Source organism: Pristis pectinata, chromosome 29 (assembly GCF_009764475.1).
Source record: "Pristis pectinata isolate sPriPec2 chromosome 29, sPriPec2.1.pri, whole genome shotgun sequence".
Taxonomy (NCBI): Eukaryota; Metazoa; Chordata; class Chondrichthyes; order Rhinopristiformes; family Pristidae; genus Pristis; species Pristis pectinata.
The window spans coordinates 13,753,631-13,769,661 of record NC_067433.1 but is presented as its reverse complement, the minus strand read 5'-3'; the positions used below and the strand labels follow the sequence as shown (position 1 = coordinate 13,769,661).

The 16,031-nt window shown below is 38.8% G+C and overlaps 1 protein-coding gene across 1 annotated transcript in view; it reads right to left on the bottom strand.

Moving 5' to 3' along the window:
• LOC127584211 (glutamine--fructose-6-phosphate aminotransferase [isomerizing] 1-like) overlaps positions 1 to 16,031 on the bottom strand; it is a 76,536-nt gene that overhangs the window by 14,391 nt on the left and 46,114 nt on the right. Inside the window, 5 exon segments of the mRNA XM_052040817.1 lie at positions 690 to 817; positions 2,243 to 2,357; positions 4,213 to 4,370; positions 6,212 to 6,332; positions 12,396 to 12,493. Of these exon segments, the coding sequence (XP_051896777.1) occupies positions 690 to 817; positions 2,243 to 2,357; positions 4,213 to 4,370; positions 6,212 to 6,332; positions 12,396 to 12,493 (620 nt within the window).

Below are 16,031 nucleotides of genomic sequence, written 5' to 3'. Positions count from 1 at the left end.
TGAAATGGGGAATATAAAAGAGGAAAGGCAAGGTAAATGGAATTAGAATACTTAGCACCAACTGCATACCAGCATTGGCTCAAGTGCAAGGGCCAAATAACCTGCTCATTCTTTAATGTCTATAATCTTATCCAGACAATGGTTCATGTTAGCTTTCTTCTGTCACCAAAATGGTTATCACAACACTACACTGGGCAGTGACAGCCTATCCCATGTTATAGTTGAATAGAAAGAAGTTACCTTTGCACACAGACTGCTGATATACTGGGAAAGGGAACAGCTGGGGTGCTCTCTTGGATGTTTATTGGAGACAAGGAGACATTAAGCCGAAAAAAATCTACTCATTTACAAAAAGGATATTTGTTATTTCCAAAAGATAATTTCTAGACACTGTGTGAAATTATTTGAACTGAATGTTTCTGGAGTGGTCTGAATACGTGTCTCCAGATGTACACGATTGTGAGGAAACTGATTATTAACCAGCTGGGTTGTTTTGCTTCCTTTTGCATTTATCCACCTTTAAAAACTTGTAAATGACAGCACTGTGAAACATGAACATTTGCCAAAATTATAACAAGAGCAAAACAAAGAGATGCTTTAGAGATGGTGCATTGACATGTCTGCTCTTTAACAGTAGGACTACAAAGCTAATTAATCTGCTCAAAGACCTACTCCATCAATCAACTCACCAATGCACCTTCCAAGCAGGTGGCATAGTGATAACCACGGCCCATGATGAGTACAGATTTCTGTTGGTACAGTTCTCTTGCCAGTTTCTGTATCTCTTCATCCAGGGTTAAGACCTCTTTAATAAGATCTAAAAGATGGAAAGGGAGAACGTTAAAAAGGAAAGTGATGAAAACAAGAAAGAAAGCGTGAGAGAAAAAAAGAGAAACAGAAAGAGTAGAAATGGGACAAAAAGAGTGAAAACAGAAAAGACTTAGAAAGGAAGAGAAAAAGAGCAAGAGAGAAGAAAAGGTTTAAAAGAAAACACTGATTGATTCTGAATTTGGCTATATCGCTCAGTTATTTGTCATCTCACAAATATGGATCCTTTGGTAATCTGCCACAATAATATCAGAAATCAAAGATTAATATCATTCATTTCAATCCGATCCAAAGTGAAGCGGTACGGAAAGAGGTAAAATTAGTAACTCCGTGAAACCTTTCTCTAGTTGGGGCAGATTTGTTCAGAGCCAACATCCCAGCAAGCAGCATGTTTAAATTGATGTAAGCCAATACAACTCCAAAACAAGTACAATGTGTTAACAGCTCAAAGGCACTATTATAGTGCCGTATGTGGTAGCATTTATTTGATGTGGTTAATCATAATGAGAGCTACATGGGCAAAAATAAAGTAGAAAAAGATGCAAATGTGTAGTAGGAGTCATCCCTGTTTTAATTGTTCTTTAAAGTAGCTCTCTCATCTTCCTTGCCCAATTTTGATGAAAAGCTTATCATGAAATGTGAACATCGCTTTACTGACACAGATCTTGAAGATGCACATTCAGCATCTGCTCAGGTTTTCTATTTTAATTCACTTCCCACCATGGTCTCTGTTGGTGGGATTATTGTTTCAAACGTCCCAGTCTCTCCTTGTTTATTACCCAAGTGCTTGTAATTCATACAAGAGCTTTTGCAGTGACTGATTACAGATACTCAAAACACAAAGCACATTATGGAGAAGGATGCTGTCATGTGAGTGGAGTTGATGGATAAGTGTGCCACGAATGGTGCAGCACACTCAAGAAGGATTAGCTATTTCTGCTCCAATTTTAAATATTGACATTTTTTCACACAATACGTAACAAGGTTCTATGATCATGCACAACAGATTTGTACAATGTTGACAACTCCATGGTCGACTGCAACTGACAACTGCAATCCACGTTGCAATTGTCATGCAAATACAGGCAGACTGACAGAGGGTTGTTTACTTTTGGCATCATTGCCTTTGATGCAGGAGGCTTCTGCAAGAGGGTTATGTTAAAACCTTTTAGTAATTCTACCACAATTAATTTAATACTTGGGATACAAATTAAATATGCACAAATCCTGGAAACATCCCCAGTGCTGACATGCAAAGTTAAATAATGGCAAACGGAGATGAAAGTAAAATAAAATCTTGATATTAATGTCACTTATTTGCCTCTTGTTTGTTGGTGTTTGCCAATTTTTGTTTGATTCGGTCAGAAAACAGGTTTGTATTTAACTTTAGGTGTTGGATGCTCCCCTTATTTACCTGGCAACGCCTTCAGACCCCGAATAATCTCCTTTCTCCTCTCCTGCACTGAAATTCTATCTTCACACATCAGTAGTGCAAACATCACCAGTGAGATAAATTGGCTGGTGTAAGCCTGGGTGAGAACAGTACACAGTTTACATTATTGCTGGCTATATTCCAATATATTGGTGGTAATTGAAGAACATAAAACTAGTATGCTCCACTCCCACTCAACATCAATAATACTAAGAGCACACTCAACTCATTCTAACATACAGAAACGTATGTGTTGACTGGAAATATAAAAGAAACACACAGTTCTTGCATCCCATGCCAACTGAACCATTCTGTAAATTTACTGCTGCAGTTGTATTCGCTGCTGAAGTAAACCCTACATTTAAAAATTACAAATGGACATCAAAGCACAAAGGACCAATAACCAAAAAGAAGAATTAATGACCCAAGGGCACACAGGAGATTCACTGCAATTTTTGTATAAATTGGTACACTAATTTTTAGCAGAACCAAAGGAACTGCTTATGGTCATGACAGAAATTAATATTAATAGAAGAGATTTACACAGGCTTGTTCTTTGTTTTAAAAATCAAGCAAAAATCAAAGGCTATCTTTGCAAGATACTGTATCATACTTCACTGCCTTGTTCGAGTTGGAATGAAAAGCCTCAGCATCGGGTGTCTAAACCAGAGTTAAAGATATATTTCAGTTCAAAAGTAACACCACATCAGTAAAATCAGTGCCACTACCAAGGCTTAATTTCAGCCATGGGGGCAATGGAATTGTTCCATTCTCTGTACACACTTCTTTAATTGCTGCTCTCTGGGCCAATTTGAAAGTAGTGAGTGACATGTACCAGATTTACATACCAAAGTACAAGGGTGAACTGTTGCTGGCAGGCTGATGCTAATATAGAAATACAGTGGAAAAAAAACCTCCCAAATAAACCCCACCCCTCCTCCTGACAGACTCCAGTTGTTTTCCACAATCGTCCTGGTAGGGGAAGGGCAATGACTAGTGGTTTTAAGAGAGAAAAGTGTGGTTAACTGACATCATTCCTTGCCTTCTAAACAGAAACAGACTTCTAGCACAAGTACTTGATCAATTTTAGTGAAAGAGATGATATAAATGGTACTTCTTTTACCCACATACACTGGGTGTTAATGTAGGAAACAGGGAAGCAAGCCAGAATATCCAGTACAGAGCCTGCAACTGTGTAATTTTATGAAACCTTACTCTCATTCACATTTATCCAGTGTTGACGTAAATGACATCTCTTCAAAACGGGGCCCACTAAAATCTGCTATGTTGATCAGCGGCCATGGAAAAAGAGCAGGTTTTAACAATGCACAAAGATTTACAGCACATCAATCCTGGTGAACATTGCACTCAACTCTACTGGCTCACCACAATGTACCTCCACACATCATGACAGAAAGCACAATGCCATGAAGATAGTCGGAGCTTAATAGAAGTGAAGGATGAATTTTTTAAAATAGTTAAACTGCCAGCAAGGTGGTTTTGCAAGCTGCAATTCATCTTTCTGAACTTGGTGGGTTTGGACTGGTAAGACTGCAGAGATACCTAAAGAAAGCAATGAGGATAAGCTGTGATCGGACATTTGGGCAAATATCTAGCTTGGCTGTCTAAGCTCAAAGATGAAGAATTTATTTGGGCAAGAGAGATCAAAGGCCCGGTCAGAGAGTTGCAGAAAACACCAACTTCTGCAGAGGGGAAGCGAAAAGTAACAAGTGAGAGGATAAATGTGAACACGTGCAAGCTTGCTACTGCAGATGTGAAGGATATTAGCTGAAAAGACAAAAGGGCAAAAAGATACCCCTGTCTCATGAGGGAAGGACTATCCAAGATGTATACCATTTGATTGGAAAACCCACTCATGCAGAGCAAATCATAATAAAAATACCTGTTGAAAAATGCTTAAGCAAAGGAGAATATTAATTCTTGAGACTTGCCTTTGTGCTAGCAACTCCAATTTCAGGCCCGGCATTGATATGGACACCACAATCTGTTTCACGAGAGATAGAGCTACCAACTGTGTTTGTAATACCCACAGTCAGAGCACCTCGCTCCTTACAATACCTCAGTGCCATCAAAGTGTCAGCTGTTTCTCCTGAAAATAAACAGATAAATCAGGTAAAGGCAACATGCATCTGTTTTTCATAGAAAACTTACAGTTTGTGTCAGATTCAGTGGTACAAAAGAAAAATACCACAGATGCTGGAAATGTAAAATAAAAACAAACTATTGGAGATGGTCAGCAGAAACCACATGTGTGGAGAAAGAAGCTGTTAATATTTCAGTTCAAAGATGTTTCATCAGAACTGGAAATAGTTAGTGATTCTGAAAACCAGTTTTGGGATCCATGGAAAGACTGAAATTGAGGAAAGAAAATAAGGGAAGGTTTATGATGGGATGGAAGGCAGCAGAAATTAATCACAAGAGGTGAAAGTACAAGGTAAAAGCTGAGAAATTACAAGATGTAGAGTGAATGTTGGTAATCTGAAATAAAACTGCCAGAAACACTAATTATCTGAAAATCATTCAACTCAACGTTGTCTGAAAGTGCTTTAGAAGTAAAGATGCTCTTCCAAGTTTATGTTGAGCTTAGATGGAACATGGTAGAGGTGTCAAAGTAAGAATTAAAGTGAGAGATTTAGTCACCAAAGAGGACAGATTCTGATGTTATTGCAGTGCTGGTACACACTATCAATTCCAGCATTTTTGGGTTTATTAGATTGGATTTTTAACCCAAGGAAAGATAAATTTGCTTGAAAGGGGTGTATTCAACAGGACATTAACAGGAATTAAGGGAGTAATTTGGCCAGGTGGATATTGGCTTGTATTTACTTAAGTTTTGATGTTGAAGGTGATCTAATTAATGGAATTAAAAGCCCTGAGGACATAGATAAATTAAATATCTATTTCTTCTTCTGGCAGAATACAGAACAAGGAGACACAATCTTAAAATTAGGGTTAGGCTGCTCAAAATAAACTTAGACAACGCTGGTCAAAAATGGAACCACTATCTACTACTGAAATTATGAGTAACTGTTTTAGGCACGGTACCAATGAAGTTGATATACTGTGATCTCTCTGAAACGTAGAACAGCCTCAATGAGCTGAATGGTCCAGTCCTATTCCTGTGCTGAAAGTGGTATCAATATGATAAACAATTGGTTTAAGTTCTGTTGTGTGCTAATGGAAATGAGACATTAGCTCATTTATTCCAAGAAGGTTAATGCCTCTTGAAAAATATGACTGGGGGGACTTGAAAGAAATATATTACACAGTTTTTAATCCTCACACAATACAATTCCAAGACACAATATTTTTTTTTTTTAAAAGTGGTACCCTGTCAAACAAAACAGGACATACTGCAATTTCTGGAACTACGCCGCAAGTCAGTCAGCATCGGTTGAGAGAGAAAGACAGCTAACGTTTTAGGTCAATAATCTTCCATCAGACTGGGATGACTGATTATCTGCAATTGTTGAATTCCAGTGTGTATTTGACATTTCCAGCTCCTTTTCTCTCCTGTTATTTCACATAGCATGTGTCTCTTAATTATAGAACCTTCTCCAATTAATGAATCTGACAACCCATCAATGACTCACAAATCTAACACAAGGTAGGCCAACTGCTTCCATCACACTTTTCCACCAATCCTTAGGGAAATTCCTGTCCGCTATCACTTCAAGGCTTCACAAATCAGAATGCAAATTAAGTACACTGAGAAAGTGCAGACATTAATCCAAATTTTACCCCTCCACACTTAAAAGTAATTTGGCAGAGGATACTTGATAATTTTAGATGTTCAGCACCCATTTTATTTGACAGAGCTTGCATGATTTACATTTATATAGAGCTTCTAAAAATATTGAACAAGAATATTCTTGCATAAAGACATTTAGGACTAGAACCTTAAATGATGTATATATCTTAATGAAGTACCTGATTGGCTGAGGAAGAAACAGACATCATCTCTAAAGACAGGAGTGTTTCGGTCCAGGAAGTCACTAGCAAGCTCGACCATAACAGGTAGTTCTGTAAGTTCTTCCAGCACCTGTCGAGTCTTAAAACCCACATAAAAACAAAGTAAATACCCAAGTTTCGGTATTCAGTTAATACTTCCTTGTTTGTTTAATACATCCTTCTTTGCCGGATAGGGCAAAGTGTGATTCTAAGAACTTAGATAAACAAATCCAAAGCTCTGCCCAATTTCCTTAACTTAGTCAGTCTATACAAGCACAAAAGAAAACAAGACCTGCATAATAAATTCTCAACATTTCATAGTTTCCTTAGAACAATAAAGAGTAAGAATGACTAAAAACCAAGTTTTAATATAATTACGTGGTTTAATAATGTAGATGTGGTGAAGATACATCTTCACTTGTCGCAGAGTCAAAGTCATTCAACATAAAAACAGGCCCTTCAGCCCAACTAGTCCAAGCCAATCATCAACCACACATTTATGCTATTCCTACATTAATTCCACATTTTATTCTCCCCACCATCGAGGACATCTTCAAGAGGCGGTGCCTCAAGAAGGCAGCATCCAGCACTAAGGACCCTTACCATCTGGGACATGCCTTCTTCTCATTACTACCATCAGGGTGCAGTTACAAGAGCTGAAGACTCACACTCAACGATTCAGCAATATTTTCTTCCCCCTCAGCCAACAGCTTTCTGAATGGTCCATGAACACTATCTTGTTATTCCTTTTTGTTTGCACTCTATTTATTTTGTAATTTATGGTAATTTTACATCTTGCACTGTACTGCTGCCGCAAAACAACAAATTTCATGTCACGTCAGTGATAATAAATCTGATTCTACTGTTCACCTACACACAAGGGACAATTTACAGCGGTCAATTAGCCTCCCAACCTACATATCTCTGGGACGTGGGAGAAAACTGGAGCACCAGGAGGAAGCTTATGCGGTCACAGGGAGAATGTGCAAACTGCCACAAACAGTACCCAAGGTCAGGATAGATGCACGTTTCTGGAGCTGTGAGGTAACATCTCTTATAGCTGTGCCACTGTACTTCCCACACTTGGTTATAGATGTCTCCACTATGAGGAGAAGCTCCTCACTATCCACCCATCTATGGCCCTCATAATTTTATACACTCAGTCAGGTCCCCCCTAAGCCTCCTCTGTCCAAGGAAGAGGAACCCAGCCTCTCTTCATAACTGAAATGTTCTATCCCAGACGACATCTTGGCGAGTCTGTTCTGCACCCATTCCAATGGTGTGGTGCCCAGAACCAGGAGTCACAATAAGGAATTTAAAAGAAATTTCTTGACCTAGAGAATGTTGAATTTGCACCAGCATGGAGATTTTGAGGTAAACAGCAGAAATCCATTTGAAGGGAGCCTGGATATTTACACAAGGGAGAAATGCATGGAAGGGTTAGTTGAAGGGCAGAAGGGGGAGACTTGTGCAGCAAAAAGGTTATCCCTGTAACGTAAATACTTTGAGATGCAAAGTGGATTATTTCTACATGATGTGACTGTTACGTAGGGAAACACGATAGATGTTCTGTCAGTGATACCTGATACCTGCCACTTGGTGAAAGATTTGCAAAATCAGGATTATTGTGGATGGTATCTGGTGAAGAAGAAATGCTTGCTCGATCATTGGGAGAACCCCATCACTATACTTAGTGATGGGATCTTCAATGCTCAATGGAACCTTTGGATGTTTTTAAACTCTTGGCCAACTTTAGTCTGTTGTCTGGACTGCCGGACACTAACCATCTATCCCACAGTTTAAAAACAAATTTATTTTTCAGCAACTTAAACATGGAAAGACATCCCAAAGTGCTTCATGTGGTCATTATTAAGCAAAATCTGATATCGAAGTACACGAAAAGACATTAGGACAGATGGTCGAAAGGTGGATTTTTAGGAGTATCCTAAGAAAAGGTTGTGAAATATTGAGCCCAAGAAATGGCAAACATCCTACAAATTTGCTGACATAATTTCCAGTGGACAATGTCCCTGCAATAAATTAAGTGAAAGGCCAAAGTTTACATGCAAGACATACCCAAGATTTGAAGAGGCTTTACAGTAGATCTAGACTGGGCACTCCAAGAAAAATAAACCTTAAAGAATTCTCTACCTTGCCAGAAGACAGTAAAAACAGCATGGTACATAGCAGGAACCATCACTTCTCAACAGTTCATGACCCTGTTGGTGGGAATAGTAAGTCATCACAAAGCAGTGATGACCAATAAAAATTATCAATTACTTTGTCTTTATATAGCATTGCATCAAATCCTGGAGGAGATGATATTTAAGTGTTTTTATGAATTAGCTATTTTTATGTCAGCAGTTCGTACAAATGATCCCCTATAAATTGCAAATGATACAAAAGGGACCAGATTTTCAGCTTTTGAATGCTGATAATTTTGAATGCAACATGATCAAAGGTGTTTTTGTTTTAAATCTTCCTTAATAAGCTGGTAGAACATAACAGCACAGTACAGGCCCTTCAGCCCACAATGTTGTACCGACATTTTATCCTGCTTTAAGATCTATCTAACCCTTCCCTCCCACATAGCCCTCCATTTCTCTATCTAAGAGTGTGTCTATGTGTCTATCTAAGAGTCTCTTAAATGTCCCTAATGTATCTGCCCCCACAACGTCTGCTGGCAGTGCATTATTCCACACACCCACCACTCTGTTTAAAAAAAAACTTACCCCTGACATCCCCCTTATATCTTCCTCCAATCACCTTAAAATTATGTCCCCGTGTGTTAGCCATTGTCGCCCTGGGAAAATGTCTCCGACTGTCCACTTGATCTATGCCTCCTATTATCTTGAACCCCTCTATCAAGTCAACTCTCATCCTCCTCTCCAAAGAGAGAAGTCCCAGCTCACTCAACCTATCCTTCAGGGTAGAACCTCAGGTTTTTGCTTCATCTGAAAAAAGGACCCCTCAGTGATGCACTGGGGTATCAGCCTAGGTTATCTGCTCAAATCCTCAGTTGGAAGCTATGAGGCACAGCTTACAGACTCAGCAGAACCACAAAGCCTAATTGACCCCACCATAGATTTAGTTAGCAATGACTGATGCAAGAGCATTTTCAACTACAACCCCTCTTTAAGACCACCTGTTATTGTTGTTTAATTGAATCAAGCTAAAAGAGAAATTGTTTTTCAATCAACTTGACTGGGGAAGCATTGAACTGCATGTTTCCAGGCAGGCTTTCGTCAGTCTGTCTGTACTCAAAGAGCAAGAATACCTCGACGCTGGTAGGTGCTGGCCTGGACCCCATCAGATTAGCTTTTAATGGACATGCATTGCTCTTTCAGGATAATAATTACTTCTCTTTTGGTACATGGATTTTCCTCCAACGTTTCCACACAAAGGAACAGAATTGCTGAGCACAGCACAGATGGGGGACTGAGCAAAATCCAAGCCCAAGCACCAAATTTGCTTCAGGGAGCAGGAAATCTGAGCAATAAGCAGAAAAAGGCTGACACCAGCAGGATGCTAAGCACCACTATAATTATTAACAATTTCCACTCATGTAAGGCTTCTTATACAGCACTGGCAGGTTGGAGAGAATCCATCTGCTCTCCTTATAATGAAATCCTTTGAATGAGGAAAAGAAACAGCGAGTTAAAATGGCTTTGGCAAAGATGCCAAAAATCCTGGGTGTCAACATCTCAGAAACTGTCCTGAGCCCAACACATTGATGCAATCATGAAGAAGGCATGCCAGTGGCTCTACTTCATTTGGAGTTTGAGGAGATTTGGTATGTCACCAAAGGCTCTTACAAACTTCTATAGGTGTACAGTGGAGAGCATTCTGACCGATTGCATTACAGCCTGGTATGGAGGCTCCAATGCACAGGATCACAAGAGGCTGCAGAGGGTTGTAAACTCAGCCAGCTCCATTACGGGCACAACCCTCTCCACCATCAAGAACACCTCCAAGAGATGGTGCCTCAAGAAAGTGGCATCCATCACAAAGGACTCTCTCCATCCGGGACACGCCCTCTTTTCGTTACTACCATTGGGGAGGTGGTACAGGAGCCCGAAGACCCATATTCAACAATTCAGCAGCTTCTTCCCCTCCACCATCAGATTTGTGAATGGCCCATGAACCCATAAATACTACCTCATTATTCTTTTTTTTGCACTACTTATTTATTTTGTAATTTATAGTAATTTTACGTCTTTGCACTGTACTGCTGCCACAAAGCAACAAGTTTTACATCTTAAGACAGTGATAATAAATCCGATTCTGAGATGCCACAGTGCAAGAACCAAGTCCAAAAGGCGCATTGGAGGCGAGCCTAACTGGAACATGTTAAGAGAAGATGCTGCCTTACTAACTCAAATGAATTTTCTCGATGATCAAGCTTGGTAGCTCATTGAAGGCAGCACATTTGACATAGGCTACAAGGATTTCAGCAAAGCTCTGACAAGGTACTGCAAGGCATGTTGTCAAGAGAAAGTAAAAGCCAATGGGATCCATAGAGAATGGAAAACTGGATGCATAATTAGCTCATTGCCAAGAAGGGTAATGGCTAATGGGTGGTCTTGTGACTGGGAAACTCTTACAGACACAAGAGACTGCAGATGCTGAAATCTGGAGCAACAAACAATCTGCTGGAGGTCCTGATGCAGGGTTTTGACCCAAAACATCGGCAATTCCTTTCCTCCCACAGATGCTGCAGCAGATTGTTTGTTGTTACAGACACTTTCCATGTTCAGTGTTTATCTCCATGCTTTTTGTAATAAATGAAAATTATTTAAATCTAAAAATAAGTGGCAGGATAAGCAGGTAGAACTGTGAAGTAAAGCATTTCAGGATGGGTAGCAATGCAAGGGAATATACAATAAATGGGAGGATATTGAGTGATGTGGAGCAACAGAGGGAACTTTAAGGGTTGCATGACATTAATAAGTGGTTAAAAAGGCCTGAGGAACAGAGAGGCATTTGGTAGGGATGTTTGCTAATATTGTATACAACACTAGTTAGATCATCATTCAAGTACTGTGTACAGTTGCGGTCACCATATTTAAGGAAAACTGTGATTGCACTGGAAAGGGTGCAGAGGGGATGTTTCCAGCTCTGGAAAAATGTAGCTATGAGGAAAGACTAGATTAGCTAGAATTGTTTTCTTTGTAACAGAGGCCAAGAAGAGACTTAATTCATGTGTAAAATTATGAGGGACTTGGAAAGAGGAAAGAAGAACCTAATTTTCTTTGAAATAGGGTCATAGCTTTAAAGTAAACTTTAGAAGAATTAGAGGGGGCCAAGCTAAGTAGGAGTCTGCAACTTTGCAACTTGTAAAGGGAGAAAAGCTCGTCACTCTCAGAGAGTACTTGGATGTGCACGAAGAGTTGTGATATGCAGTGCTTTGGACCTAGTGCAGGAAGCTGGAATTAGGCCAAGCTCAATTTTTGACATGCACAGATATGATGGGCCAAATGGCCTTCTTTATCATCATAAATTTTCCACTACTCTATGGAGTGAAAATAATCACTACTATTGGGCAAGACGGCAGAAAGATTTAACAAGGACTTTGAAGTTGCTTTGATTGAGGAGGTTTCACAAAAAAAAGGGATAATTGGTATGCAGCTTTTTTTATGTAGAAGATATTTGATTTGGGAAGTTCATTGAACTGGAGTCAGTGTAGAGAATAATCACAGACCCCACAGAATTTACTTTCAAGATGAAAGACAGATTAAGTAAAAGCACATCAATCTTAAACACAGTATCACTGAAAAAAACTATATTCCCCCATTATGTGGTTTACTTTGGGCTGATTCTAAGTGTGGTAACATACCATGTAATTTCTTTCTTCACAAACCACACTGTCAATAAAACTGCACCCATTTTCTCAAAATCAGTTGAGGTGAACTAAACACATCATAGAAAAACCATGGAAACTAGGATGGTCTTTGCCCCTCATGCACAAGATAACCTAGTTGCCCAAATAACAGTTATTGTTTTGCATGCTGCAATCAGCAGCAATCAAAATTAATTGTCTGTAAACTAAAGCAAAATTACTAACACAAAATTGCTTTGCTTTGTCAAGTAATGACATTGTGGCTTCCAACAATGATGAGAGCAAACTATAAATTAAACTAATATATCACAAAGATATACCTACAGCAACACCTGCATGGTAACTTGTCCCACAGGCAATGAGGATCAAGCGTCTACATCTCAGAATCTCCTTGATATGATCTTGTAAGCCGCCAAGAATTACTGTAAAAGGACAAACATTCATCACTCTTACATGAACATCGGGTACCACAACAAAATGAAATTATTGACGAATAATAAGAAAAAGTCATTTGGGTCAGTGAATTCGCCCCTACTTGTTTAAACACAGTCAGCCAGACATCCAATTTCATCTTGATCTTGATAGAGCATTCCAATTTCTCATCATTTGTGTAAAGATTATTTCTCATAGATCCATTTTATATCTACCCATCAGCATTTCAAATTAATCTTCTACTCATCTGACTCAAATTAATATTTCGGGTTAATTTCTGACTCCATGTCTGAATCCACATAATTTTAAGAGGTTTTAAATATATAAGCTTACGCAAAAGTGCTGCTATGTTGCATTGTTTTAACACTGACATTGTCGTGCAGGTGTGTTTTAAAGTTTGTTAAAGCAACTGCAAACATGAATTAACCTTGTATTAACATGCTGTAAGGTCACCAGCCAAGGCAAAAAAAATGTTAACTGTAAAGAATGCTCTGAAGAGGGAGTATATTTAAAATATACTGTGGGAAAAAAAAATCAGGATACTACTGTGGTATGTTTGAAACAGAGAGAACATGTATATTAAATCTACCAACAATGTGTTAATGAAAGACAGGACTTGTTTCAAACACATCCGAGAGGACAAAGGAGGGGTTGAAACATCCAAAGGACTGACAGGCTGTATATCCAAAGGAAATGCAAGATGTACCATTGAGTCTCTGTAATTAAAATCTGGGAACCACAGATTGTGCATTTTCAATCATAAACCTGCAAGATTAAATTGCATGTTAACTTTTTTTTAGAAGCATGGTCTACTTTGCTGCAAACATGCTTTCAATCTGAACCCATCATATGACACAGCAATCTCATCTTCCAAGCTGGTATTGTGAATCAGAGAAGTGTACCTGAAATGTTGTAGTGCCTCTTCACTAACTTGTACTCACAGTAAAGAGGGATCACCACTGGATGCATAGGATCATTGGGTCATTCCTGTGAAATCTTGAAACTATGAATCTTGTGAATTAGAAAATTTATATTTCTTAAATACTGATTTTAATTTTTTGCTTGTATGCTTTCTCTAATGACAGGTAGATTGCAAATTGCTTTGACAATTTATGAATCCTACCTTTCCAATGGACAATTATACCTAATCATCTTAACTGTGGTTTTGTCATGCTTTGCTCTGACTCTTTAAAAATATTTGGGTGGCACAGTGAGTAGTGCTGCTGCCTCACAGCTCCAGTGATCAGAGTTTGATCCTGAACTCTGGCGCTGTGTGGAGCTTACATGTTTTCCCTGTGACAACGTGGGTTCCCACTGGGTGCTCTGGTTTCCTGCCGCAAAAATATGCGGGTTGATTGGTTAATTGGCTGCTGTAAATTACCCCTGGTGCAGGTTTGGGGTTGAATCAGGAAGAGTTGACTGGAACATGGGGAGAATAAAACAGAATCAGTGTAGGATTAGTGTGAATGGACTGTGGGCCGAAATGCCTGCTTCCGATGCTGTATGACTCTGACTTTATGAGTTTCACTGAAGTAAAAGACATCTGTAACACAATGTGAAACAATTAGTGCAATGGATCTAGATAAAAATGATGGTGTAAAACTGCTCAGGAGACTATTGGTTATCATGTAATAATATCAAAGAAGAAAAAGCACACAAAAGAACTGAATCTGAGGGAGAGAGTGTGGGAGAACGCGAGGGAGAATGACTAGAAGAATGAAACCCTGCAGACCACACCACAGTCATCTGGATGATGAGCCTCCGGTCAACAGACTTTGACCGTCATTTATATTAAGCATTATTTCTTTGTACCAGATAGAAATTTACAGATAAATCTGGTGTGCTTATAACTAATATGGCTGTACCTAGAGCGATTTATCACATTCACAAACAAGTCTCGAATTAACTTGTTTGAATCTTGAAAGTAAGAAAAACCACAATTGGAATAAATAGCAAATATTACACCACCTTAACCTCATCATTCCAGATTATATGGTTTTAAGATATTACAACCTTTCCTCATGATTTATAATCAACCTTGTTGCTCTCCGTTATATCCTTTATGATAATTATACTTCAGCTTAGTCTGTATCTACACTCTTGAACGGCTTTCTCTACGATGAAGATTGCTGCAATAACACAATTCATTTGAACATCCATCTCTTCTTTCAGATGCTGAAAAATTTCAGAACCCTAATTTTATCTCACATTTACAGCTTTCCTTCTTGACTGCTATCATCAAACATGGAATTTTGAGGGTCAGACAAGGGCACACACATTTAAAGTAACCAGAGGCAATCTTAGAATTTATATCAGCAAGGGTTTCACATGAAGAGCAATCAACACTTGTAATGAACTTGCAAACAGATTATACTCTGGACATTAGAAGATTAAGGAGAAGTTTTTAAAGATACTAGGGAGATCTATTAGGGTGAATAGAAAGAAACTTTCCATTGGTTTGGGAATCTGGGACCATTAGAAATATTAGAGCCAGTCTGTCAGGTGCGGTTAGAAGACATTTCTGCATGCAGATGGTCAACATTTGGAACTCTCTGCTTCATATGGCAATTAATTCTAGGTCAGTTGTTAGTCTTAAATCTGAAAATTAATATATTTTTCTTATGCTGCATTTGATTGTGCTATGGCCAGCCAGAGTAAAGATAACTAGGTACTCCATCAATCAAGCTTGGTGACCACACTGCTGATTGATTTCATAATGCACAGAAAAATATATGTAATTACCTTTCAATCACTGCATTATTTTAAAGAAATGTTCTGCTGTCAAGAGGAGCTATTTCTGTGGTTTGTTCCCTCTGCTAATTATTTACTTATTATAAAATACAAGGCAATTAATCCCATCAGATCTATGCCAGCTCCTAGCAGAGTAATCCCATCAGTCCTATGCCCCTCTTCTTCCCTGTAACCTATTCCCTCTCACTTACCTATCAATTCCCTTAGATGCTTTTGCAACTTACCTGCACTGGAGTAATTTACAGTAAACAATCAATCTATCAGCATATCTTTGACATGTGGGAGAAAACCAGAGCAAAGGGCAAACATACAAACTCTACACAGATGGCACCTGAGGTCAGAATTGAACTGGGTTGCTTGAGCTGTGCAGTTTACCGACTTAGCTGGGAGTCATAGACTCAGTCCACCGCCAACCATTGGCTGACATGTTGGTGCCAATAAATAATATTTTCCTTAACCAAAGTTTTTAAAATGGAATATGGGCCAAAGGCAGATTAAAAATGGAAATGTCACAGATAAACCATCAATCAATGGTGAATCAGTCATGAGGGAACAAATGGCTGACTGATATTTGTTTTCAGAAGCCTAAGTGAAAACCTGGGATTACAGGAGGAACAACTTTAAGCTTTAATAGGTAGATACTATAGCCTTTCTGAATACATGAACTACCTTGGATGGTCTTTCACATCTGTACTTATTGCATCGCTAGTAACTTTGTTGAGAATAGCAATGCAATATTTAAACATCCTACCTCATTCATAGCCCTAATGCCCACCT